At 29.8% G+C, this 26,930-nt stretch overlaps 1 protein-coding gene across 1 annotated transcript in view; it reads left to right on the forward strand.

Annotated features, from left to right (window-relative positions):
- Positions 1-5,160: 5,160 nt before the first annotated feature.
- LOC113371120 (neuroligin-4, Y-linked-like) overlaps positions 5,161-26,930 on the forward strand; it is a gene marked incomplete at its 5' end in the record, with an annotated part of 57,253 nt that continues 35,483 nt past the window's right edge. The window contains 14 exon segments of the mRNA XM_026611766.1: positions 5,161-5,313; positions 5,634-5,822; positions 6,044-6,200; positions 9,065-9,196; positions 9,269-9,436; positions 11,054-11,255; positions 14,744-14,895; positions 15,150-15,265; positions 15,334-15,570; positions 16,013-16,234; positions 17,662-17,784; positions 18,047-18,163; positions 18,267-18,445; positions 18,891-19,016. Coding sequence (XP_026467551.1) covers positions 5,161-5,313; positions 5,634-5,822; positions 6,044-6,200; positions 9,065-9,196; positions 9,269-9,436; positions 11,054-11,255; positions 14,744-14,895; positions 15,150-15,265; positions 15,334-15,570; positions 16,013-16,234; positions 17,662-17,784; positions 18,047-18,163; positions 18,267-18,445; positions 18,891-19,016 — 2,273 coding nt within the window.

Consider the following 26,930-nt stretch of genomic DNA (forward strand, 5'->3'; position numbering starts at 1 on the left):
TTTCCTCTTCTCTCCTAGAATCGACATCAGAAATTCTCGTATATATTTGATAAACGGCATCGCTTTATAAGTTTTTTGTGCATTTTCATATCGCAGGAGACTTATGTGTATCTGCGACTGAAAATCGAAAAATGATATCTACGGATATCAATTGATAGCTGCATTCCTGGATCTGAAATTGTTCATGACTGAAATTGGACGATATACATGTACTTGTATGTTTTATCGAAGATCACATTTTCAAAGCGATTTAAAATGTAAAAGAAATTTCTCAATTGTTCGAGTTGGATTTTTATTAAATTTTCTCGCAAAATGTTGCTGGAATAGTGAGAATATCTGTTTGGGTAATGATCATTTTTACATGTATTGATTGAGTTGTAATTGTCAATTACAAGAGTTATTTTTATTACTGTTACATATAAAATAAAATATCAAAAACCGTGGAAGCATAGCTTTAAACAAGAAGACATAAATTTTAATTTCCACTTATATGCATTATTGATAACAATTGATTTTTTTATGAATTTACGCTTTTTTTCTGAGCCCTATGCACCTCGTGACTTTTTTCATACCATCCCAATTTATAATATTTTATAAATAGTGTTTTACACGTGGTTCATAATATATTTCTTAATATTTTTAATATGCTGTATTCGCCATATTATTAATTAATATATCTACGTTATTTGTTTCTGACTACGCCTGATGACTATTTATTATGCCATCCCAATTTTTAATATTCTTTAAATATTGTTTTATACGAGATTTATAATAAATTTCTTTATATTTCAATTATGCTGTTCTTGCCATATTATTTATTATATTGTCTATATATTTTGTTTTTGACTACGTCTGATGATGATGAATGGTAACTTGTTCCGAAACTTCACAAAAAGTATCTTCAAAAAGATTTTATTTTGGATTGAATGTTTAGGCTTCAAACAAATTATATGTATATCAGCAAACAATATCTGATATGATAATGCATTATTAATCTACTATTAACTACACAAAATTAATTTCTTGAATTATTTTATTATGATAATTTAAATTTGTTATTGATAATTAAAATTCTTTATCGATGTTTTAATTTTTGTAATTCCGTTCTTAAATGTAATGAAGTAAATTTATCATTTCTTATATTACATAAATGATAGCAAATAGATATAATTTTATAGTAGAATAGAAAAATGAAATAAGCGAATTTAATTTTATATATTTAACCCTTTCCACTCGCGAATTGCGGAATTTATATTTCGGCGGCATCCGAATCGAATTCGTTAATCTAAGATTCTATTCTTTTCAATTTATTGTGATAACAAATAAAACTGTCTCAATATTCTTATAAGAATTTTTTAACTTATTGTTATTTTTAATTATTTTTGCATAATATTATTAAAAATCAAACTCATGGTTATTATATTGCGTACAAAGATATAGTAATAATATTAAAAAAGTTATTTTTACTTATATCTAATTTGAGAATGAAGTATCGCAAAGCAAGATAATAAATATGACTATAATAAACGGTTAATAAAATTTATTTTGTTATATACCTATTCGTTGTATAGTAATAAATTATTCGTATATTATAGATTTTTTTAAAATATAATCACTGCCAACTTATAAAAATAATTTATTCGTGAAATAATTATATAGTTTTGAAATTTGTATAAAAGCTGTAAATTTGTCATCATTCTTTTAGTACTAGTGCGAAAATATTCTGTTAAATTGCTTTTACATCTGCGGTAAATTTTGGTAAAATTTAATATAACTTTCTCATGAATATACATTACTTTGCTCTCATTTGAATCATTCAATCCATAGATACTTTATAAATAAATTATAAATATGAATTTAGTCATATAGCAATTGATAATCGTCCTTTAAAAAAAACGTTACATTTTACTTCAGCTATGCTCACATAGAAACCAAACGCTAAGCTTGCAACCACGAAAGTAATATTTTGCAAAAATAATTTTAAAACTTTTATCTGCCAATATATACGAGAGTCCGCCAGTTTCAAATAAAGAAATTTATGCACGGCGCTAGTCGCTAGGATGCAAGCAAATCGTAAAACATATATATTTTGTTTTATGCCGCCGGAGGTAGTTTCTGAACAGCCAGCGATTGGTCCAGGAAAATGATTTTTATAAATGCAGAATGAACGATATCATTCTCAAGATTCTGTTAAATAAATTATTATAATGGTGAAACTTTCAGAAATTGATACAAAGAATATCTAATAAATTCCTGGACCAATTTTGAACCAAAAAGTTGTAATTTGGGTTGGATAGGAAAAAATTATTTCGTCACAATTTTAAAAATCTACCATATTTTTATTTCTTTTATTAATTCCAATCTGTCTTTATGCAAAAATCTCATTTACTATATTTGAGGATTCGTGGATACTTAACATTTATTCAAATATTACTCAGTAGTGCGCCTTCAACTGCCCCAGATGGTGCAATTTTAAGACAGCAAGATTTATTTAAATATACTATTGTCTTATTTGAGGACCGCTATTCCTTTTACCACATTTAACAACAACATTAAGGTATTATATTTTCAAACAGAGATAATTTTTTAAACATCCTCTTTAAATTTTGTCAGGACTTTATCATATCATACTGTCCCTGAATTTCTCCCATAAACTTCTGAGTACTACAAAATATACCCTTAACGAACTCCTTCAACTTTTTAATGCTAAAACAAAAATTGAATTACCATCGTCTTCAGAATCGATAATAAGTAGTGCACTGATTGCTCGGTTTTGTAGTCTCTAATAAACTTCGACGGAGATTTTTTAAATAAATAAAAGAGCGTGCGCGCTGTTTTATAATGAAATGAGTCACGGGAAAAGTTTTTTAATAAAGCCAATTGGACAGGGTGGACTGAAGTTAAGAAACATATTCGACAATGGAAATAAATTAGTAAGTTTGCACAAATGTGTTTTGTCTACATTTATAGATTTTATCTGTAATAATCATTACAAATGAAACAAATAATCCAACAGTTACTTAATTGTCTTAATGAGATTGTAATATATAATTATATTTATGATCGGACACAATGAATTCAACTTCTATGAATTATACGCACATATTAATTATCAAACATGCTAATGTTGTTAGGTATAAATATTTGGACTTTGACTTAATAAAACTTCAGTTCTCTGCTTTGAAAATCGGATCTACCATTTCAATTTTCTCATTATTGCATAATTCACAAAATATGCGATATATGCAACTACTTAATTTAGTTTTGAATGTAATATTTCGACTTACATTAAATAAGAATTATATGAAATTGCATGTTTTCAGAGTTTTTTTTATATACTTTTCTAAATTATTCACTTAGTCCCAGTGTGAATAAAATACAAATGCATATTTGCAATTTGTGGTGCTCTCATACCATGAACCTGCCTTCAGGAAGTTACTATTTATTATTATTATAATCCTTATATAATGAATATTGATGTTCTATAAAAAGATGTGTAGTTACAAATTCGTTTAGATGGTGGACCTTTTAATAGAACATCAATATTCATTTATTCATAAATACTAGACCAAGTTGATTGACATTCCGAAGTACATAAGGATGAGGATTGATTTTTGTTAATTAGGACAACTCTTGATACGCATTGTGAATTTAAAATAAACTTTGTAGAAAGTTAACTGGATTACGAAATGAATTAATTTAAAACATTACAAAAAGTAACATTATTCCTGAATATTTCACATAATGCTTTTACACAATAGGATGCTTTAAGCTATATTTTCACAATTATTTTATTGAACATGTTCTTGATACTTCTGCAAAAATTGTGACATAGAATTTTTGTAATTTTGATTTAATAACCAAATCGTTTGCAATCATTTTATTTGTATTCGATATTTTCAAAATTAACGTAACCTTTAAAGCATGTTAAATTTTAATGTATTTACTGTATTTATTCTCTTGCTTTTTTATGATTATATTTTTCAATATAACTTGTTTGATTGACCATATAAATGCGTATCACAAACTATAACAAGAATGAAACATATATAAAAGATACTACTATATCTACATATAGTATTTCCGTAGACATGGATAAATAAATCATATATGCAAAGTTATAATTTTGAATTTATGTATATATGCTCACTTTAAACAAGTCAAAGGATGTTATTATTTACTAAACGTTGCCGAATAAATCCATCATCATATGTTTGTAATAAAAATGTATTTATATTTCGAATGAAAATATTTTGTTTTAGGCTTTTGAGAATACTTACGCAGCTGAGTAGTAACGTGTATAAACGATTATTTTACTTTTATGAATTAAAAATATTATATAAGCAAATGTTTAATATATTCATATTTAATAATATATAACAAACTTACATATATGCATATTGTAGAAAACTCTACAAATCTTGACTTGTAGACACCTCATTATTTACCAAGGCTGTTTATATGAAAAATTATATGAGAAGAATCTATTTATATGATATGTCATATACCACCAAGCTGACAATTATCCAACATAGGGGCTATTTCTTGGATAAAATAGCTATGTTAAGTTATCAGGCTTTTATTTTGAGAAATCCAATGAGTTGGCCATGAACTGTTAAAAAGCTAGATCTTGGTTGTTTGAAATATCATTATATACAAAATTAAAATCTAAAATCTAGCCTCAAAATGGCACAAATGTCAGAATATATCTTCACTTCAACTTCAGGCATGTCTTATTATGAAGAGAAGAAATTGTTATACTTATGATTACATATGCATGAAGTCAAACTATTGATATTTGTGCCACGTGGAGGTAAGGTTTCAGAAGTTAATATTGTGTAAAAATGTTCGATCACTCAGCAAAAACAAAACACTTTGAATATATAAGTATTTTATACGATAATTGATCTCTAATTTTGGAATTTTTTCATGTATAAAAGGAATCAGGTAATATTCAGCAAACTATCTAGTCATTCTCCTAGAATTAGAATCAAACAAAGTTCATAAATAAAAAAAACAGCTTATTTTATTATGAACAAAATGTTAAAAACATACCTCAAATATTTTTACAGTAAAAAGTGTTGTGAAATGATTTTTTTATTACAATATGTTTTATAATAATACATTATATTCTTCTATTAATAATTTTTTGATTTCCAGAAGACACAGGTCCATTATATAAGTATCCTGTACTAGTTTTCATCCATGGTGAATCTTATGAATGGGGCAGCGGTAATCCATATGATGGATCAGTCTTGGCAGCCTATGCGAGAGTGGTTGTCGTCACTGTCAACTTCAGGCTGGGCATTTTGGGTTTGTTTAAAATTAATATTACATTCTTTTTACTCAATCAAAAAACATTAAATATTTGATAAATTATATTAATTTATAATACTTGTTTTGTTTGCTGTGTTGCTGCGTATGTGCAATGTAATAAATCTTTATTGAACTTGAAATTTGATTAATTTGACACCAAAGTCATAATATATCCAGAAACACGAATTATATATAATTGAACCAGAAATTTGTTTTCTTTTCGAATATCATAAACAATTTTATTATAGCGCTGCGTTATCATGGATATTCCTTATAGTAATTTAATCAATTTTTGAATCAATGTTTTAATGTTTCAGGGTTTATGCGTCCAGGTATTAATGAGCATACAGTATCAAATTTTGCACTTTTGGACCAAATAGCGGCTTTGCAATGGATAAAAGACAACATTGAACGATTTGGTGGAGACAGAGGTGCTGTCACAGTTGCAGGTCATGGCACTGGTGCGGCCTGTGCAAGCCTTCTGATGGTCTCGCCCGTTGCAAATGGTATTATTTAATCCAAAACCAATTAATTTTAAATCACATTAAATTTTCACGCCACTTACTGTGTATGAATTTAATGTCATAAGCAACACCAAAAAATTATCAGTAATGCTGAGCCAATTTCTAGTCTTGGTTCTTCTTTCAGTTATATGTGCTTGAGTTTTATAGGCAGTTTATCTAATAATTTTGATATAATTATGCCAATATATTATTCTTGTTTTCAGGATTGTTTCATCGTGCGATTCTTATGTCAGGATCAGCATTATCCGATTGGGCAATGGCAAGTAACCCACTACAGTCCACAATGCAAGTAGCCCAAAGTTTAAATTGTCCCTTGGGTGAAAGAGACGAGGAAATGGTAGCATGTTTGAGAAAAAAGAGGTATGTTATAGCGGCAATACATAGTATGAAGAGTTTAGTATTTACAAAATATATTCAGGTTTTTATTGACATTTATCAGGCTAATATTTTTTTTGCCGGAACCCTAAAATTTAAAATCCGGTTCATAAACCGGTTCAAAAAATTTGATATATTTCGATAAGAACTCACAAATCTAATATATTGACTTTTTATATAATTAACTCTATTATACACAGCTAGTCTATACATTAAATTGTACAAGTATGAGGGAATCATTGAGTACATAATTTATAATCTTCAATGACACTAATCATATTTATTTTGGTATTATTTGTATTCATTAATACCTACAGGTATTTATTATGATATAAAAGTACTCAAGATTTATTACAATACTTTATAAGACTTAACCAAGTAGTATGATAGATAACCTATTACCTATATATCATACTATATTATATTATTGTATATCATCGATAAATATCTATTATCTATCATACCGTGAGATACCTATACCGTCATTATCTTATTATATACCTACAGATCTTTTACTTCTTATAAATACTACTGTCTAATTTATATATTCTATTAATAATATGATAAATAACCTATTACCTATCATATTATACTATATTATTGTATATCATAGATAGATATCTATTATCTATCATACCGTGAGATACCTATACCGTCATTAACTTATTATATACCTACATACCTTTTACTTCTTATAAATACTACTGTCTAATTTATATATTCACCTATATTATATAGGTTTACCTTACGCTCTATGTATTATCTCTACCTATCTATTGTCTATACCGGGAATTGAACCCGGGACCTCCGCGTGGAAGTCGCGCACCTTAACCACTACCCTATCGGGTACCCCCACTAATAATATAATATGGGACGCACTGTTGTTTCCGCGGGTCATTTTCTAATTAATTAGGTAATTAATACTAAGGTGGCGCGACGACACGCGAAAAAAGACGGTTGATTGTAGCGTTACGGTGGTGTAGTGGATAAGGTCGTCGCGTGCCACGCGGCGGACCCGGGTTCGAATCTCGGTAGGGTTAATGTAGCGTGTAAGGGAAATTATAGGTAATAGGATATATAGTAGATATAGGTTAGGTGTATTCGGTATACAATGTAGGGATTTGAGAGTATATAATGAAATATAGCGTATGGTACAGATGTAAGGCGTGTAGTGTAGAATGCAACGTATAGGCACACGTAAGGCTATAAAAATACATGAATAGGAACCTATGATGTAGATGTTAGCATATAAGAAATACGAATGAATGTAAGATTTGATTTATAAATATTATTTTTTCTATAAGAAGTTCATACACCTCAATTTGTTACTAAATTAAAAACGACTTTGATAAAACCAGTGGTTTTGTGCTAATATTTTTTTGCCGGAACGCTAAAATTTAAAAACCGGTTCTAAAACCGGTTTTCATTTTTTTCCAGTTCCGTTCAAAAAGGAAAGAAACAAAAATTATTACAAAACCCATTTTGTGCACATATATGTATGTTTATTACAATAATAACATTTAATAAAAAATAGTTGAATAATAACGTATAAAATTTACTTATTAAATCATTTTCTGTATGTAGCGATGTTTTTATATTTTTTCTTGCCGGCGCGTTCCGGCTCGACAACACCACTGTATATATATATATATATATATATATATATATATATGTATGTGTACGTATTTATTAAAAAAAAGAAAAGACTAACTTTGTATACAATGTTGTAAATGGGTGTGGCATTCAATTTACTTTTCTAAATGAGTATGGCAATCAATAGTGATTATTTAATTTTAAGGGGCACAACTAGTGTGAAATTTTCAAAAAATCAAAATTTCAATTTTTCCATATTTCGATAGGTTATACCTTTAAAAATAACATACCAAAATTTTAAATCGATATCTTAAATCGTTTTTGAGTTACAGCCATTTAAAGAGTATATATAATATATAGTACATAGTATAACGATCATTTAATCTTTAAACGCGTTTTTTCGAAACAGCATTTTCCGAATTTGTTGCAGCGATTACTCAAAAACGAACGATCCAATCACTATCAAATTTTTTTTCACATGTTCTTTATATAGTTCTCCGTAAAATGAACTATCGATTTTTGATCTGATCAAAAATAGAATGTTGGCAGTCCAAAAACGACCAAAATTTTGGGTAAAATTCGACTTTTTTTAAAAACGCCGTCATTTTGTCAATTTTTGATTTTTTTTCTTTATCGTAGTTTATTTTACAAACAATATTATCTAGTTTAACGAGATTTTTTTTTTAAATTTCATTCACGTAGAAGGCCGGAATCACTGCAGCAGTAAAGGGCCTTTTTTTGTTGCGCCGTTGGAGATCGACGATAACTTATAAAATATTTAATTTTTTTCTTAAAAAATTTTGCTATGTATTCTTAAAACATGTATGATTATATTCCTAAAATTTTGAAATGATTGATAAAGTAGTTTTTTTAATATAAATTCCCAAAAATTTAAACTTAAAAAACCTTTTTTTAAGCGGTTACACTAGTTGTGCCCCTCAATTCATACAGTTTGTCTTGAGTAACTCGTTAACCATCTATATTCTATAAAATTATTAATAGGTATAGAACGACATGAAAGTTCATTTGAAATGTATATATTTGAAATATGTTTATAACAAGTTTATCATATTATATGTTTATAAATGTGATAAAATGTTAAACAAATTTAAAAAAATAAAATTGATGGTCAGTGTCTACTGGACAAATTCTTATTACGTACTAGATACATATTAAAAGAAAATTATTATTAAATGAAATGTAAAAACACTCATTTACTAAAATTACCATTATAACAATCAATGAATATTTGCTAGGCTTTCAGAAATTATGGCGATTAGAGTATCTGCTCCAAAATACTCCACACCATTCGGCCCGGTCGTAGACGGCCAAGTTGTTCCAAATGACCCTGATCTAGTCATGAGAAAATATAATAATTTATTTAGCAGGTACGATACGAAGAAAATATAATAATTTATTTTGCGGTTAGCGATGATACATTTATTCATAATTATTTGTAGATACGAGTGTTTGTATGGCGTGACAGAACAAGAGTCGTACCATTTACTCAGTGGACATGCTCTTTTACATGGTATGGCAGAGGCTGATAAAGATTCTGCTTTGAGGTTTTACTTTCAATCGAGGTTTGAATATCGTCCGGACCTAGCACTTGCCAGCACTGTCAGAGAGTAAGTTAAAAAAAAAGAAATAAATGTAATTTTTAAATCATATTTACTAATTTTGAGACTAAGCCATACCTGCGTATCAATATCAATATTGCAAAAATTATGTTATGACGTATTTTTCTGTATTGTATATTATTATTGTATCAACTTTGCTCGTAGCTCCTTGCATTTTATAAATATTTCGGTAATATATGATGTTTTTCTTTTAGTCAACAATACAAGAGAACAATATTATAAAATTAAAATATGTTTAATATTTTGAAAATAATTTTAATTATTTTTTTAACCGTAAACATTTTCGGGGTAGAACGCAAAAAACATTATATCCAGCCGACTTATATTGTTCACTCTTTCTCATACTTCGATCAATATGTAATAAGATTTTACATATGAAAAGCGCCATATGTCAAAAATATGACCACATTTAAGCTTTGGTACCTACTTATTATCTACTGTTTCTGAATTTATCTACGGTTACGAGATTTTACCATGCATTTAATAGTACCTTAGAAAAAAATTGATGTAAGTATGAGTAAAATACGCGAGTAATTATTCTTTCAGTAATGAAATGTATTATACATATTTGAAAATTAATCAAACGTAATAAAAAGCATTTTAACAATAAGAAAATTTAATAAAGCACACACAAAAAAACAAATTTTTGTTTCGTAAGAATAGAATATTTTTAACTCTAAAGTTTTCATCTGTCAGACGGATCTAGTAATATGTCATTTTTTTTGAGACGTCTTTTTATGGCTATTTTACCTTCAATATGAATTGGAATTTGTTTGTAGAACACGAACGCGCTTACCATAAAAGCTCATCCCAAATATAGAAACAGTCACTCAAATTCACTAGCAAGCTCATTAATAAAAGAGAACTATCGACGTAGGATGAACGGAAAAGCGCCACTTTATTTATCAATTTTCCTGATAAAGATTGAAATACCATTATTTATGAGAAATTATTTATAAGTAAATAGTTAAGATTATATCATCATCAATAAAATATAGTTAATATTATAACGAATGGGAAAACAACTATTGAGTTATTTTTCCAACATATCCATTTAGTATACAATGTCCCTTTACGGCTGACAATTGTAAATTCCTCAAATTTATTCAATGTCCTTAAGTGGACAGTTGTAAATAAAATAAAGAATAAAAAAACATAGATTATTATCTTGCTTGTGATATCTATTCAAAAAATTGGCTTATTTGTATTAAAGTAGGGCTCGCCCGTAGGTAAGCGGTTAAGAGCGACGGGACTTGTTTGAGAGGTCCCGGGTTCGATGCCCACTTCGAGCAGCCTGTTGTCAGGCAACAGTGACAACGATTTTTACTTGGAAATATCAATAGCAATATGTTTCCAAGTGAAAATAACCCTCACCCGGCATTGTTGCACAATACTTGCCCTATTACAGAGATTGTAGTAAAAATTTATCATACAGAGATGTGACAACTGTTTAGGTTGCCATCTGTAATTAAACAAACGTAGTTTGTAAGATATTAATCACAACAGCTCATAGAACCCATAAGTTCTGATCGCTGTTCAAATAAAATTATTAAAAATAAATTTGTATTAAAGTATCTAAAATCAGTTAACCTTTATATATTTCAGGTATTCTTCTATAAATCATGACATCGATGCATCGCCTCTTCGATCTCTGGCCACTGCCCATCGAGACGTGTTACTGGACATATTGAGCGACGCCAGGGTGATCGCTCCGCTTGTACTCACTGGTCACTATCACTCCCGAGTTAATGCCCAATCTTACATGTACGTGTTCGCCCACAACAGCCAATATGGGCCGTACGCGGATGTGAGTATAATGGACATATTGGTATATATATATATATATATATATATATATATAATATATATATATATATATATATATATATATATATATATATATATATATATATATATATATATATATATATATATATATATATATATATATACCAATACATACATACATACATACAAATACATTATGGCGGGTCAATTTGTATGGGTAAAAAAACCTGACCTCACTTAGAAGTCCCCATATAAAAATTGTATTATTTTTGGTACTTCAATATGACAAAAATCAGCTATATATTTTTCATTATAAAATCTATTCAATTATACCATATGAATAAAACTATGTAAAACATATAAATTCTTGCTTGAAGTTTATTAACTTCCCGTAGGGCAAGTTATAGTAATCGCAAAAAAATTGAAAATGAAAATTTTTATATATCTTTACGTTTCAGAGGTTTCTGAATATTTTGGCATACCTTAGAAAAAATGGATGTATGTGTGTGTGTGTGTGTGTGTATGTGTGTGTGTATGTGTGTGTGTATGTATGTACGTGTGTGTATGTATGTGCGGATACAAATTTTCGTCGACGATTTCGGGAACACTGATCAACCGATTTTAATAATTCAAAAAACATTCGATTCGTATTGATAAGGAGACGTGCTGATTAGTTTTTGGCGAAGGCAGGTCTAGCCGTTCCGAAGATACGGGGCAAAAAGTGCCGAAAACGGTAACTCAGTTTTTAAGAGAACGGAGCGTCCGATTTGAATAATTCAAAAAACATTTCACTTGTATTGACAAGATGAAGAATCGATAAAATTTTCATGAAGGTAGGTCTAGCGGTTTCGGAGATATGGAGAAAAAAGTAAAAAAATGAGCCATTTGGCGGTCAAAAATGATCATTAGACATATGCACATTAAATTATCAGATATTTTATAGAGATTTTAACAATAAGTATACATATTGTTGACATTCCTATGGGTTCCGTACCAATGCTTATGCGTTAGACAGCGACGCGGCGCTTACGCGCTTTATATTTTGTCCCTATGCAGTTAAAGCAGTACGATTGCTTTGAAAAAAAAGTTCAGATCTTTCACAATATGTCAAAATAAAGAAAAAAAATTTTTTCAAAAAAAAAAAATTAAAAAAAAAATTTTTAAAAAAAAAATTTTTTTTTCAAAAAGTAATTTTTTGTCCAATTTATAGTTTCTCAAAAATCTTATTTTTTCAAAGTATTTTTTTTTTTCAAAAATGTTAATCGTTTTTAAAAAAATAATAATTTTTGGTACGGGAAGTTCCAGCAATTTGCCTTAAGGCACGATGCCTTAATTACCTTAAGACAGAATTCCACTTACAGCTAGTTTTGGTTTCAACTCCGGAAAATTTCGCACGGCTCTCTAATGTCGGCGCCATAATAGCCTCTAGCTAGCACAGAAGCGCAGGGACAAAATGCATTGGAAAAATTGAAACAAAAAATTTTATTTATTTTAAGAAAAGTTTTTTGTGGATGTATGAATTAATATCCGAAAAAAATGGTTTTAAAAAAAAACGTTTTTTTGTAGAGTAAAATATCAAAAACGATGTTGTTTTTGCAATTTTTGTATGGGAGACCTCTAAGGGGAAGGGTTGAACGATGGGAATGGTGGATCGGCCTTTCGAAGTTAGTGGGGGTTGGTCATACATTTCGACGAGATTGGGGCACTCTAAATGGGCCAAAACGGAATTTTTCAAAATTCAAACCTTATCTTTGGGTCAATGCACGGGACATAAGAATTTATTCTAGAAGTATGGCTTCTTCAGCAAAGTATCTTATTTTCTTTCCTAGTATCTGCAAATCATATGTGCTTAAGCAACTTCTAAATCGACCCTCCTCAATATACATATATGCACAGACTATTAAGAGACATTTGTATGTTGCGTGCTTTGCAGTGAGTAAACTATTCATATATTTTTTGTTAGCTGCTCCTTTTACTTATGCACAAAATCTGGAATCAGTTAGTTATTTTCATACTAAACATTTTATACTAGAAATATTATATATATATATATATATATATATATATATATATATATGTTGAAAGTGTTTAAATTTGACGTTGAAATGTATGATTAATTTCTTGGAGAGCGTAATATCAAGTAAAAAATATAATATTTTTACTTGATGGCTTGATAATAATATTTTTTACTTGATGTTACGCCCTCCAAGATATTAATCATATTATATATATATATATATATATATATATATATATATATATATGTACGTATGTGTGTGTACAGAATTTGATTGTCCACATACATAACTTTATTAAAAGATGGGCATATACTTGTGCATTGTATTAAAAAAGTAACGTCCGCTATAACTTTTAATTCAAATATAATATTCTAAATCTTAAAATCAGGATCTAGAAGTGACAATAGCACATTATTCCTCATTCTGTTCTCTTTATTCAGGTTAATCTATACCAGTAATTTTCAACGTAGGGCGCATAGGATGGAAATTTTTAGTTTAGGGGGGGACAAATTAAAAAATAACATGGCTTTGAAAACTGATACTTTCGATATTTTAGATATTTAATACCAAAATGAATATTCCAATAGAAATCAGAATAATTATAAATAAAATCTATATGGCATTTGCATTTCTTTTACGATAATAAGCACAAAATAATCTAGTGGTAATAAACTATTTGTAAGGATAGGAATTGATTAATCTCGGTATGATAGGTAATAGTTATATTATCTGTGGGAGATATTATATATGCAGTAATCTGTGATGTATACAATTTTAGTTCTCAAAATTATAAAATAAAAATTTAACGTTTTGTATTAAACGTCAATATATTTATATGAATAATAACATGACCTTTTCGAGGCAGATGTCACCTAGAATTAACTCAGACAACTTCGAGTACTTTTCAGGATTTCATTGTATATTACATATAGGTCATATTATTATAATTCATTGTATATTTTAAGTGTATATTTAATGGTTTCCAAAAAATATAGTATACTATAATAGTATGATAGATAATAGTAATGATTATCTACCATATCATTAGATTGAGTCTTATATTACGTATTGTAATAAATCTTGAGTACTTTTATATGAAAATAAATACTTGTGAGTATAAATAAATGCAATTAATTGCAAAATAAATATAACTAAACTTATTAATAGATATACATTATGTACTCAATGATTCCCTCATACTTGTACAATTTAATGTATAGACTAGTTGTATATAATATAATTGTAATTGTTGTAACTAATATATAATTTATTAGTTCACTAGTTTATAATTTTCTTATTATTAGTTCGAAAAACATAGCATTTTTCTTATTTCTTATTTTCTTATTAGTTCATTAGCTTATAATTTTCTTATTATTAATTCGAAGTATATAGCATTTTTCTTACCTCATATTTTTATTTCTAATAAAATCATTTCTAATAATATTTCATATTAATAAGTTCTAATATGTTATGTTTATATACATGACAGTTGGAAAAAAGTGTTCACGGTGAAGATTTGGCTTATTTCTTTGGAGCTCCTGTGGAATATAGAGGAGGACCATTTATAACCGACTATTTACCACAGGAAGCTTTGCTCTCAGAAGTTGTGATGACATTTTTCACTAATTTTGTTAAAACAGGGTAGGTTCAAAAGTATTATGATACCAAAAAAATAATTGTGTATATAAAAGCAGAAATATTTGTCCATATAATTATAACCCATTTACTTTTATATTAATTTTTAGACTGTTAGTTTTACACAAATTTATTCTTATTAACTAATAATTATTGTTTGTTTTTGATATACGATTTTTATTATCTATGATTGCGTTTGTTGATAAAGGGAATAACCATTTAAATGTGGATTTGAATTTTTCGATAATTTATTTTTACAGAAATCCAAATGCGCCTCGGAAAACATCGTTCTTGCACATGAGCCCTCTGGATTGGAGAGAATTCGATCTGGAATGGCCTGAATACAATTCAAAAAATCAATCATATTTATTTCTTAGTAAGTACTTTGATCTTATCCTACGACATTTCAGCATTTTAATCAGTTGAATTAATCTTGTAACTTAGGTGTGCCTCCTAATATTGCTCATAAATACCGGGTGCATTACACAAAATTTTGGAACCAAGAACTTCCAGAAGCATTAATAAATGGAACATCTTACACGTCCGGGGCCGGTGATTTTGGGTCAAACAGACTTTCCTTAAATACACCTGGAGGAGGTGCTTTGGGAAGAATGATACCTGAATCTCGGGATAATAGACAAGAGGGCGGACGAGGGTATGCGAATATGAATCATAGGCCAGGTAATTTTTTCTTCGAGAAGTTAATAAATTTAAAGAGCTCGCCCGTAGGTAAGCGGTTAAGAGCGACGGAACTTGTTTCAGAGGTCCCGGGTTCGATACCCACTTCGAGCAGCCTGTTGTCAGGCAACATTGACAACGATTTTCACTTGGAAATATAAATAGCAATATGTTTCCAAGTGAAAATGGCACTCACCCGGCATTGCTGCACCATACTCGCCCTATTACAGAAATTGTAATAATGATTTATCATACAGAGATGTGACAACTCTTTGGGTTGCGATCTGTAATAAAACAAACGTAGTTTGTAAGATATTAATCACAACAGCTCATAGAACCCATAAGTTCTGATCGCTGTTCAAATAAAATTATAAAATAAAAATTTAATAAAAACTGGTCAAGCTATGATAATTAACCTAATATTTCTACTAATTTGTTTTAATAGGTTCTCCGTCTCGTGACTATGGTACATTCCGCAGATATCCCCATGAATATGATCAATCCATGAGGACGACTACCATGGATCCTTTTGTCGCCATTAAAGTCCTTACTGGTCGAGCACCAGGATTAATGGATGGACCTCCCAGATCCGACGACGAAATTGATGATCACATTGATCATAACGATTTTGAGGGCAACGAAAATATGAGCGAAGTTGGATATCAAGGTAAGAAAATCTATATTTTATTTTAAAACTTAAACAAAAGCCAAATTGATTCGGATTTTTCATGTTACAAATGTTCAAAATAATGTTAATTTTATATCTATTTATTTTGCTAGAATGTCATAAAGTATTACATGTTTTATTATACTGTTTTAAATATATAAATATATAATATTAAAATATATACATTCAATTTTAATAAGTTAAATCAATTAAAATAAATAAGTTAAAATATATAAACATTTTTAAAATTTTTGAAATTTTTTTCATGCTATATTTCCATACAAAACTTAGATTGAATTGCGCACTATCTAAAAGACAATATTAAGAGCTAAAACTTATAGAAGATTTTTTTTAATCAATTTGGAAGCATTTGAGCCCTTGGGAGCAAGGAAATTCGAAATTGTCCATATTCAGGACATTGTTTATATATATATATATATATATATATATATATATATATATATACACACACACACATATATATATATATATATATATATACACATATATATATATATATATTCAATAGATAAGTCCTGGATTTTTTCAATATATGATTGTTTCTTTTCCGAACAGTAAATCCGGGATCCAGGATTTACTGTTCGGAAAAGAAACAATCAATATATATATATATATATATATATATATATATTAACTTATATTTGAAATCAAAATAAAACAAGTGACTGAAAATACTAATTATAATATTTACCTAGTAATTTATTATTTTTTAACAATTATATTCATATACATATGTGTATGTATGTTTGACAAATCCTGTTATTTAAAAAATATAGCTTTACTTTTAGTATGATTTACATAAAGTATTCAATATATTATTTTTTTAAATAATCAGTTTTTAAATAATTTCTAAAATTATATAAAAACCTCAAAACTTAATATTAAAATTTACATTATATTAAGCTTTTATTATTGCAGCAAAATTATCTAATTTTATTGCAGAATTTAATAGTTAGAGATTAAGGTTTGCAGCTTTGGAGATCTCTATTATATTCAAAAAAAATATTAAAAAAAATACATGCAATAAATAATTAATTGCAAAACTCACGATGTTTTCACCGCATCAGATTAATTCACATATTAATTATTGTGTCATACGAATCTAATTATTCTTCAATATTATGAAAATTTATAGTATTATTATCATTATAAAATGATAATAAGTTAGAATTGATGTCAATTATTTTTTTCATAAATGGCATTTTTTTGTCAATCAAAACTTCATTAAAAAATTTATTTATGAACTTACTGTTTACTACTTTGAAATTCTACATAAGTTTATGCATTTATATTGCGTTTACTTGCAAAGAAATTATGTATAAAAATATACAGAATTATTTAAAAATAAAAAATACAATTTGGTAGGATATTAATAGGTTGTATAAAATAATAAATAATATTTTCAGGTGCATCTATGACTACAAGCGTGATTATAGCAATTGGTTTGACGGTTTTGTTGATAAATTCATTGGCCATTGCGTTGTTCTATTATCGCAAAACCAAAAGAGCAAGAAGTTCCCAATCTAGCGGTAAATTACACAATTTAAAAATTAAGCGTATGAAAAATTCTATTCACCATGTTACTTCTCTTGTTACATGGTCAATTTTTGTTTAACGAAATATTTTTAATAATAAATTTAATCAAATGTTAAATACAATTTATCTATTATTCTATAATATTTTTCAGTAAATCGAATTTTGATAAAATTAGATTGGTTATAGAAAACCTGTTTTGAACTATAGAAATATAAAAAAACTAGTATACATATTACCAAAAAATATTATCTATAGGTCAGTTGCCTCCCAGAACTTACAGCACATCACCACCACGTGCTACCACAATCGATTTTCTTGAAGAAAACTCGTACGGAAATCCCACAGTTAATCGAAGCAATAATCAAAGAACTGGTAAATAAATATATTAACTAAAATTTTACTAAAATTCAAAATTTTTCTCAATGGTATGTTTTGTCTTACATCATACTAACCGAGATATTTTATTATGAAGTAGGTTTCGCAAGCATTTTATCGACAAGTCAACCGAGTAACGGAGAGTCTAAAGCTCGTAAATTTTTCCGCAATTTTTTAACAAGAAACAGCAGTAATAATGATGGAGCAAGCAATGGTAATGGATTTTTTTCAAGTAGTGCTAGCAAATCCTCGTCGAAACGAAGATCACAGTCGGCAACGGTTAGTAAAAATTTAAATATATTAATTTTTGAAAAAATGAAATTATAATTACTATTTAGTTAACGTTTAGTGTTTATAAAAAATTGTTGGATGTATCTTCTCTGATTGTGAGTTATTTTCGGTTATACATCTTACAGTAGGGTCACACTTATTTCATTCAACATAGTTCTACAAGTGTATTAGCTATTATCGGTTGCATGTTTTATTTTATATATCATGGTCTTATAGAACTTACTGAAATATTACGGCCTTACGACAAGTAGTTTAACTTTAAAAATTTATTAAAGTTTGAGAGCCTTATACTATATGATTATATACACTATTGGTGTGAAGTCTGTGCAAAAAAATTAACTAAACTTTTTTTCCATAAGCTTTTGTAGTATATTTAAGTAGCTAATATGCCATAATATTCAATATACATTTTTTGTTTTTTTATTTTCTATAGGTAAAACCAAAAACTGAGAAACATTCCCGAGTAAGAGACTGGATACAACAAGAAATTGTTCATAGATGTAGTCCTAAAGAAAGAAGGAAGGATAGTGTCAATCCTACACCAATAATACAACTTAAGGTAATTTTAAAACATTGGTAATTAAGAATTATATTTTTTTTATTTATAGGCAACTATCAGAATATAAAGTATTCTATAATCTATCGTGATTAAATAGATATATTGTTATTATTACTTATACTCATATTATTAACATCCCGTGGGGCAAAGTAATCGCAAAAAATCGAAAATGAAAATGTTTATATATCTTTACGTTTCAAAGGTTTCTGAATATTTTGGCATTCCTTCGAAAAAGTGGATGTATGTGTGTGTATGTGTTTGTGTGAGTGTGTATGTGTGCGTGTGTGTGGATACAAATTTTCGTCGACGATTTTGGGAAAATAGATCAACCGATTTTAATTATTTAAAAAACATTCGATTCCTATTATCAAGGAGAGGTGCTGATTAGTTTTTGGCCGTTTCAAAGATACGGGGCAACAGGGGCCAAAAAGGTAATTCAGTTTTTAAGAGAACGGAGCGTCCGATTTTAATAATTCAAATAACATTTTACTTGTATTGACAAGATGAAGAACTGATTAAATTTTTTGGAAGTCAGGTCTAGCGGTTATGGAATCTCAATAAAAATAATTTAAAAAAATGTCATTTAATGCTCAAAAATGTTTATTGGGCATATGCACATCAAATTATCAAATATTTTATAGAGATTTTAATAATGTGTACACATTTTGTATAATTTTTTTTGTGTTCTGTACCAATATTTTTAACTACGATACGGGAAGTTCCAGAAATTTGCTTTAAGGCACAATGCCATGCACACAACTAATTATATTTATTAGTACACTATTTTGTGCCCTTACGTCATTGTATGAATCATGCATATTTCTGTGATCTTAAATATAGGTAATTTAGCAATAACAAACGTTGATATTACATTATTATACATATTCTAATATATATTCCTATGGATTAATTATAATATTTTTATTTTTGATTCAAATTAGCTCCAAACTTCGAAGCTAAAATATATGAAACTTTACTACACAACTACAACACATTTTATAAATTTAACAGCATCCAATACAAATTATGCAAAAAAATATTATATAAAACAAATGTATAATATATTGTGACGGATTAGAAAGGGGTTGATGCCCCCTTTCTTAGGGTATATGCAACGACTACCAAGTATTACATCTAGCGTTGCATCCCCAACGAAAGGGTTACACCAACTCCTTAACCCGACTTCCTTAACCCGACTTCTTTAAACACCCTGTAATTACCTGTGGAAAAGCCAACTAACTACGCGAATGAAACAGAATGTACTTTTAGCTTATTTAATTATTACTAATCATTACAGGTGTAACGGCATGACAATACCTACGTACTGTCATGCCCTTTGCCTAAAACCTAACGTACTCACAAATCTTTATTAATTACTAACGTAAAACGGTATCAACGGAGTAACGCTAACGACGGAACGGAGGACGGAGGGAATAGCTTTTAAAACAATAATACATCTGACCTTTGCTGGAACGGGTTCTCCTCTCCTGGCACAACACACACACCACTATACACAACGCGGGTCCAGCGCCTGGCGCTTGGACCCACTGACCTCTTCAGAGGATGATACAATTCTTAATGCTATTTTTCAACCCCAGACTGGACCTTATATTGGCATCCCTATTGGGCGTGGTGGGGGAGCGTCATTGCACTGGTGGTTATGCAACCCTTTTGACGACAATACCGATTGTCGTTACACGCCCCCCTGTCACAGTAGAGTCGGCCTCGGCTCTTAAATTCAAAGTTGAAATTATTACCCTCTCCTGGTTTTTTCCGGGTTGTTCCGGTGTTTTTCGTAGGGTCCTGTTTTGCCCTTTGGTCCTCGTCTTTGGGTTGGCTAGTTTAACTTAGTTTGCTTCAAGGCTTCAAGTGTGAGCCTTGGCTACTGTACGATGATTGTAGTTGTGGTTGTGTGCTGGCCATCGTTCAGGTGTTGTGGTTCCGGTCAGATATTCCTAGAATCCTGGTAAGCTATTCCCCCTTTGATTACAAACTCAAAACACGTAGCAGCTAGTAAACATAAACTTACATATACACAAGTCTGATAAAAAAAATACATCAACATCATTAATACAAAAAAAACGAAAACAAAATCCTTCAGTAACACAAAAATTACAATACAAAAATAAGTCCGTTTGCTTAAGACTATCTTAACCTATTTCGTTCTCAAAGAAACCGTGTTGGGAAAAACTGTACTCAGCAAATTCAGAAAAAAAAGGAAAAACAAGACTAGACTCAGAAAAAAAAGTAGTTATATAACACAGACTAACAAAAGACAAAAACTTAATAAAAAAAATATTCGAAGTACAATCGTTTTTCGTAACACGTTTCCTTGAAACACAATCTTATCCTATGTGCGTGTGCTGTCACCTATTTTCTTGGTTGTAGTATTAGAATTAATGGAATAACCGTAGCCCGAATTATAAATCAGTTCGCCAGAAATCATGAACCCGATGATATGGACAATCTTTTACTGTGTAACGCGCGGAAAAACTTTGACAAGAAAAAAAAACGAAACTAATATGACAATAAACAAGAAACAAAAATACTCCTCAATTTACAAAATACAATTATTTAAATAACTAGTTTACTTTTACGGACGCGACGTTTACCGTAATTCAGCCTCTACTGGTGTGATTGCCCCCCAAATACAAGACCACAGATGGGGGCTAGGATCTAGTTTTCCTTCATTGCTCCCCCCGCAGAGCCCCATACCAATAATAATATCTCTAGACCGACCGTCTATGCCCACCCAAAAACAAATGGCACTTACACTTAACACCTATGTAAGCGTGACACACCTGGGGTTCCTCAGCCCGGCACAAAAGTACCCCAAATTGCCTCCTTGACGGGAGATGGCGTGCTGCGACCTATGTCGCCATCCCGGTCTTCGCTGAAGGTACCTTCACAAACATATTCCATAATAATCCATAATACATAATAATTCACATAATAATTCGACGGCTGCGGGGTTGATTAAGGGCGGTTTCCCCGATTGAAACCGTACGCGTCCATCGATTCGGACATCTCAATGGTCCTCGCTCGTGGACTACTGGGCCCAGCTTTCAACTCACATATATAACCATAAAACAAAAACGTAAATCCGATATGGCGTCCCGATATAAGCCTGCAGACTTATATTTATGCTATCTATATGTCGACTTATTCTCTACAAACGAAAATCCCAATATAACTTCTTAAATGTCTTCTTAAACTCTAACACTTAATTTTACGACTTATCTAAGGGGGGGGGGAATCTTGAAATTAAACCTATTACTATAATTATGTTTAATTATTTACATATGTACATCTATATATAAGTTCTTATCTATATTAAAAAAACGAAGAGAAAAGTGAAAGAAATATTTTTTCCTTTCTTTCTTCTTTTATTCCACTAACGTGGACCGTGTCGTATCTGTAATTATTTCAAACTTTACGCTCAATCTTATAATTAAGGTCTGATAATTTGCCAACTATTTTATAAGGCCCGTGCAATGGATGTTGTGGTTAGTCTGATTGGCCTTATCTACGAACTTCGGTGTTCCCTAACACCCACTGGCCTACTATAAAATTTGGCATTTTTGTGGAGCTCTCACGATATTTTGTAGTACTCGTTCGCGACTCGAGTCCAAACTTTTTACCGCGAGTGCCCTATCGCATGCCTCGGCCCTCCTCGACTTAGCGCTACGTCGCTCGGTAGCCGGGCTGTCTACGGGCTATTCTTATAAAAAAGTAAAAATAAAGAAAAAAAAATATTAAAAATAAATAATTAAAAAAACATGGTAAAGGCTACGACGCGATCCATAAATTTCTAAATCTATTTATATAAGTATAATTAACCTCAAATCCAAATATCAACTTCTCCCTATCTGAAAATACCCATTCTCGCTACACTCGATTACTACTTTCTTCATTATTTCCATTTGCCATATCGGATCCCTTAATCTGGATTGGGCGGTCAAAAACACGAGCCAATAACTATTGACGAGACAGAATTAAAGTATTTTCAATAAAAATAAAATCGTAATATGTCCATATAAAAGGGCGTCACGAAAATTAAACAAAACGCCGACGGTATAGACGCGGTAATACACTACAAACGTTTGTTTGGTTTGATTTACGGTAACATTATCAGTGAACGAAAAAACATACTACGAAAATAATACATAAACGATTTGGGCACCTTAACATATTCAACATTTCAACTAACAATTGCCTTCAATACTCTCATTACCTTGTTCAACGCCTTGTAACATAGGCCATAAACTCTATCCGTAAACCAAACCAAACCTTTCGCGAAGCACGGCAAAACAAACACAACGACAAATATATAAATGTAGAAAAAAAACGAAATTCTAGTATATTAAAAATGGCGAACAAAGTGGATAATGCAATAATGAAACGTAAGATAAAAAAAGTAAAAGTAACGAAGTTACGCGTATGATATAAAATTAATTTATTAAGAAATAGTAAAATATTAAAAATAGTAAAATGCAACATAAAACTTAGTATAAAAAAAAGAAATTAGTATGATCAACGAAATAATATAGTTCTTAAAAAGCGAAAAAAAAAAACGAGAGCGAAAAAAATACCTTTAGCCGTTCACGTATCATTCCGAACAATACATGAACGTTCATCTAATTGCCGAACTACAAATACGTATATTGCAAATCCGGGTTCTACCTTTGCAATTGTCTCTGTGTTCGTAGAAATACGACTTTTCGAAGGGAAATGTCACCTGCCCACCCGCTCTATTTAACCAAGGTTTTCTAGGCCTTTGGTTTCCAAGCCACATAATCGTCGGTCGAACTGATCGCCTTAGCTGCCATTATGAATTATGGTGAAAAGTCGTATCCTATTATTAATTAATAAATAAGATCAATTAGATGAAGCCGCGAATTGAGCACTAAGCAATGACGTTCCGGCGGGAATGAGAACGCCATTAATACGCGTAAGAAAAAAACGAAAGAAAAAAAATAGAAAAGTACAATATTAAAATCGATAAAACTAAATTCATTATTGCATCACCTTACTGAAAAAACACGAAAATACACGACATTAAAATATTAAAAAAACGAATAAAAAACATACTAATACTACAAACCAATTACATAATACAAATGTATTACACAACCCTCCAGCTGGTCAGATACAATTAGCATGTCTATGATGCAATGATTAAAAAAAAATTACAATAAACTCGAAAATAACATTAACATCTTGGTTCGGCACTTTCTGCCTGCTAATACATTTTTTTTTTAAACTCTTTGCGTTCTCTACGCAATTTTTTTCCACATACGCGGCCTTTGCGCCCCTTGTTACCGCGCGTTTCCTCGAAAATTCACTTCATTTTCAAATCATAGACATGCTAGCTACTATTCCCTCCGTGAACAACAATAAAAACACAGGAAAAGTTAAGCAAACAAATATACTCCATTTTAAAAATATTTGCTAACTCTTTGGTTAATTCTCGACGATACAAAACTCAACTAATTTCACTCGCAATGATAAAAAAAACAAGACTTATGCCAATGTTGGATTATAAAACCCATATTTAAATTATATAAAACAAAACTAATCCTAATTATCCTAAACCTATCAAAATCCTAACTAAAATGTTACTAACTTATTAAGAAAGTACAAATAACAAGAGAAAAAAAATCAATCTTTACTAGCCTAATAATTATGTAATATTTTAAGTAATCCTATACCTAATAAAATCTTAACTAAAAATATGAAAATCTTCCTAACTTATTGAGAAAATACAAACTCGCACAATAATAAAAAGTATCAATCTTACTGATACTAAATACTAATAGATACTAAATCTATCTATACCTATCATGTTCTAAGTAATTCTGTCTCATTCGCGAATCATCTCGAAAAAAATATGTAATTACAGGGCTCATCAAACTTCGCGAACGAGATTAACGAAACACAAACAAAAGGACAATCAATAAAAAATAAATAAAATCAACTCAATACTATTTGCGGTTATCTGTACTTTTAATTATAATTTTATTATTAGTATAAAAAAAAGAATATACGAAAAGTGAAAGTTTTTTTTTGAATATGGATTATTTCAAGTATGCGACTGGCGCCGCAGACTGTGCAAAAAAAAACTTAACGGTTCTGTCGCGTTGCGTACGCCACTACGGCACCCCGTCGATAGGGTCAAAAATTGTCAAGTGCTGAGGCATAACAGAAACGTTGGGATTGTCAAAAAAAGACAATATATTTAAGATCTGTATATAAACATATCAATGAAAAAAATACTAGGGATTACTGAAACATAATATTTGCCTATTAACTGTTTTCGAAGACAGAAAAAATACGATTTGTGTGTGGCATAGGGTCAAGTGTACGGAACTTGAGATTTACGAAGAAAACGAAATATATTTTGAGGGGCAATGTGTTTCAAATCTTTCGAACTAGCCTATCAAAACAAAATACTTGAAACGACTCGAAAACTGTTTGACGATTTATAAGTGGCTTTACAGAAATTGAAATTGATATGAATGACCGAGTTTTTTTTATATATATATACCCAGGGGGAACAAAATGGAACGAACGCAACAATTAAAATAAATCCAAATTTTAAAATAAAATTAGCTACATTTTTTGTAATATTATATTTAAAGAAAAAGAAAAAAAAATAGAATGCACACACACAACAATTAAATTAAATCTGATTTTGAAATAAAAATAATACTTTTAATATTTTTTGTAATATTATAGACTAAATAGGTTAAATAAATATAGGTTTAATAATTTTTAAGTAAGTTGCGTAACTTTAAATTCAATAACTTTATATACTTTTTAGAACTAAACTTAATAAATATTAGGTGACAATTATAATATTGACGCAAACCGCAGCCAAAACAATAGATTTGGTTAAATAAAATTAAACTAGATTATTACATATTCCATACTCAAAACATTAAACAAATAAAAATCCCTTATATTTTCAACGTAGTGAAATTCTACTAACTAAAACTACCACGTCCCACGCGAAAAGAACACAATAAAATACACAGATAAACCAAATAGTAATACACATAAAGAAACAATTATAATTTCACAATATTTACGCAATATTCAAATTTTAAAAATTTACTATAACTTTACCGAAAAACGTACTATTACAAAAAAACATCTATCATGAAAATTAACGTAACTTATACACGTAACTAGTGGGAGCGACTCGCTTAGCTTTTAATAAAAATAATTAATTATTACAATTATTAAAAATTTGTGAGGGGGGTTTATGGGGGGATCGAATGCGTTTTCACCATTGTGACGAGAAAGGGGTGATGCTACCTTTCTTAGGGGATATGCAACGACTTCCATTATTACGTCTTAGCGTTGCATTCCCATTAAGAAAGGGGTTACACCAACCCCTTAACCCGACTTCTATAACTACCCTGTAATTACCTGTGGAAAAGCCAACTAACTACGCGAATGAAACAGAATGTACTTTTAGCTTATTTAATCATTACTAATTATTACAGGTGTAACGGCATGACAATACCTACGTACTGTCATGCCCTTTGCCTAAAACCTAACGTACTCACAAAATCTTTATTAATTACTAACGTAAAACGGTATCAACGGAGTAGTAACGCTAACGACGGAACGGAGGACGGAGGGAATAGCTTTTAAAACAATAATACATCTGACCTTTGCTGGAACGGGTTCTCCTCTCCTGGCACAACACACACACCACTATAACAAACGCGGGTCCAGCGCCTGGCGCTTGGACCCACTGACTCTTCAGAGGATGATACAATTTTAATGCTATTTTTCAACCCAGACTGGACTTATATTTGCATCCCTATTGGGCGTGGTGGGGGAGCGTCATTGCACTGGTGGTTATGCAACCCTTTTGACGACAATACCGATTGTCGTTACAAT

Source organism: Ctenocephalides felis, unplaced genomic scaffold (genome assembly GCF_003426905.1).
Source record: "Ctenocephalides felis isolate EL2017-DRISC unplaced genomic scaffold, ASM342690v1 CF-g0.4_SCAFFOLD_01492, whole genome shotgun sequence".
In the NCBI taxonomy this organism is placed as follows: domain Eukaryota; kingdom Metazoa; phylum Arthropoda; class Insecta; order Siphonaptera; family Pulicidae; genus Ctenocephalides; species Ctenocephalides felis.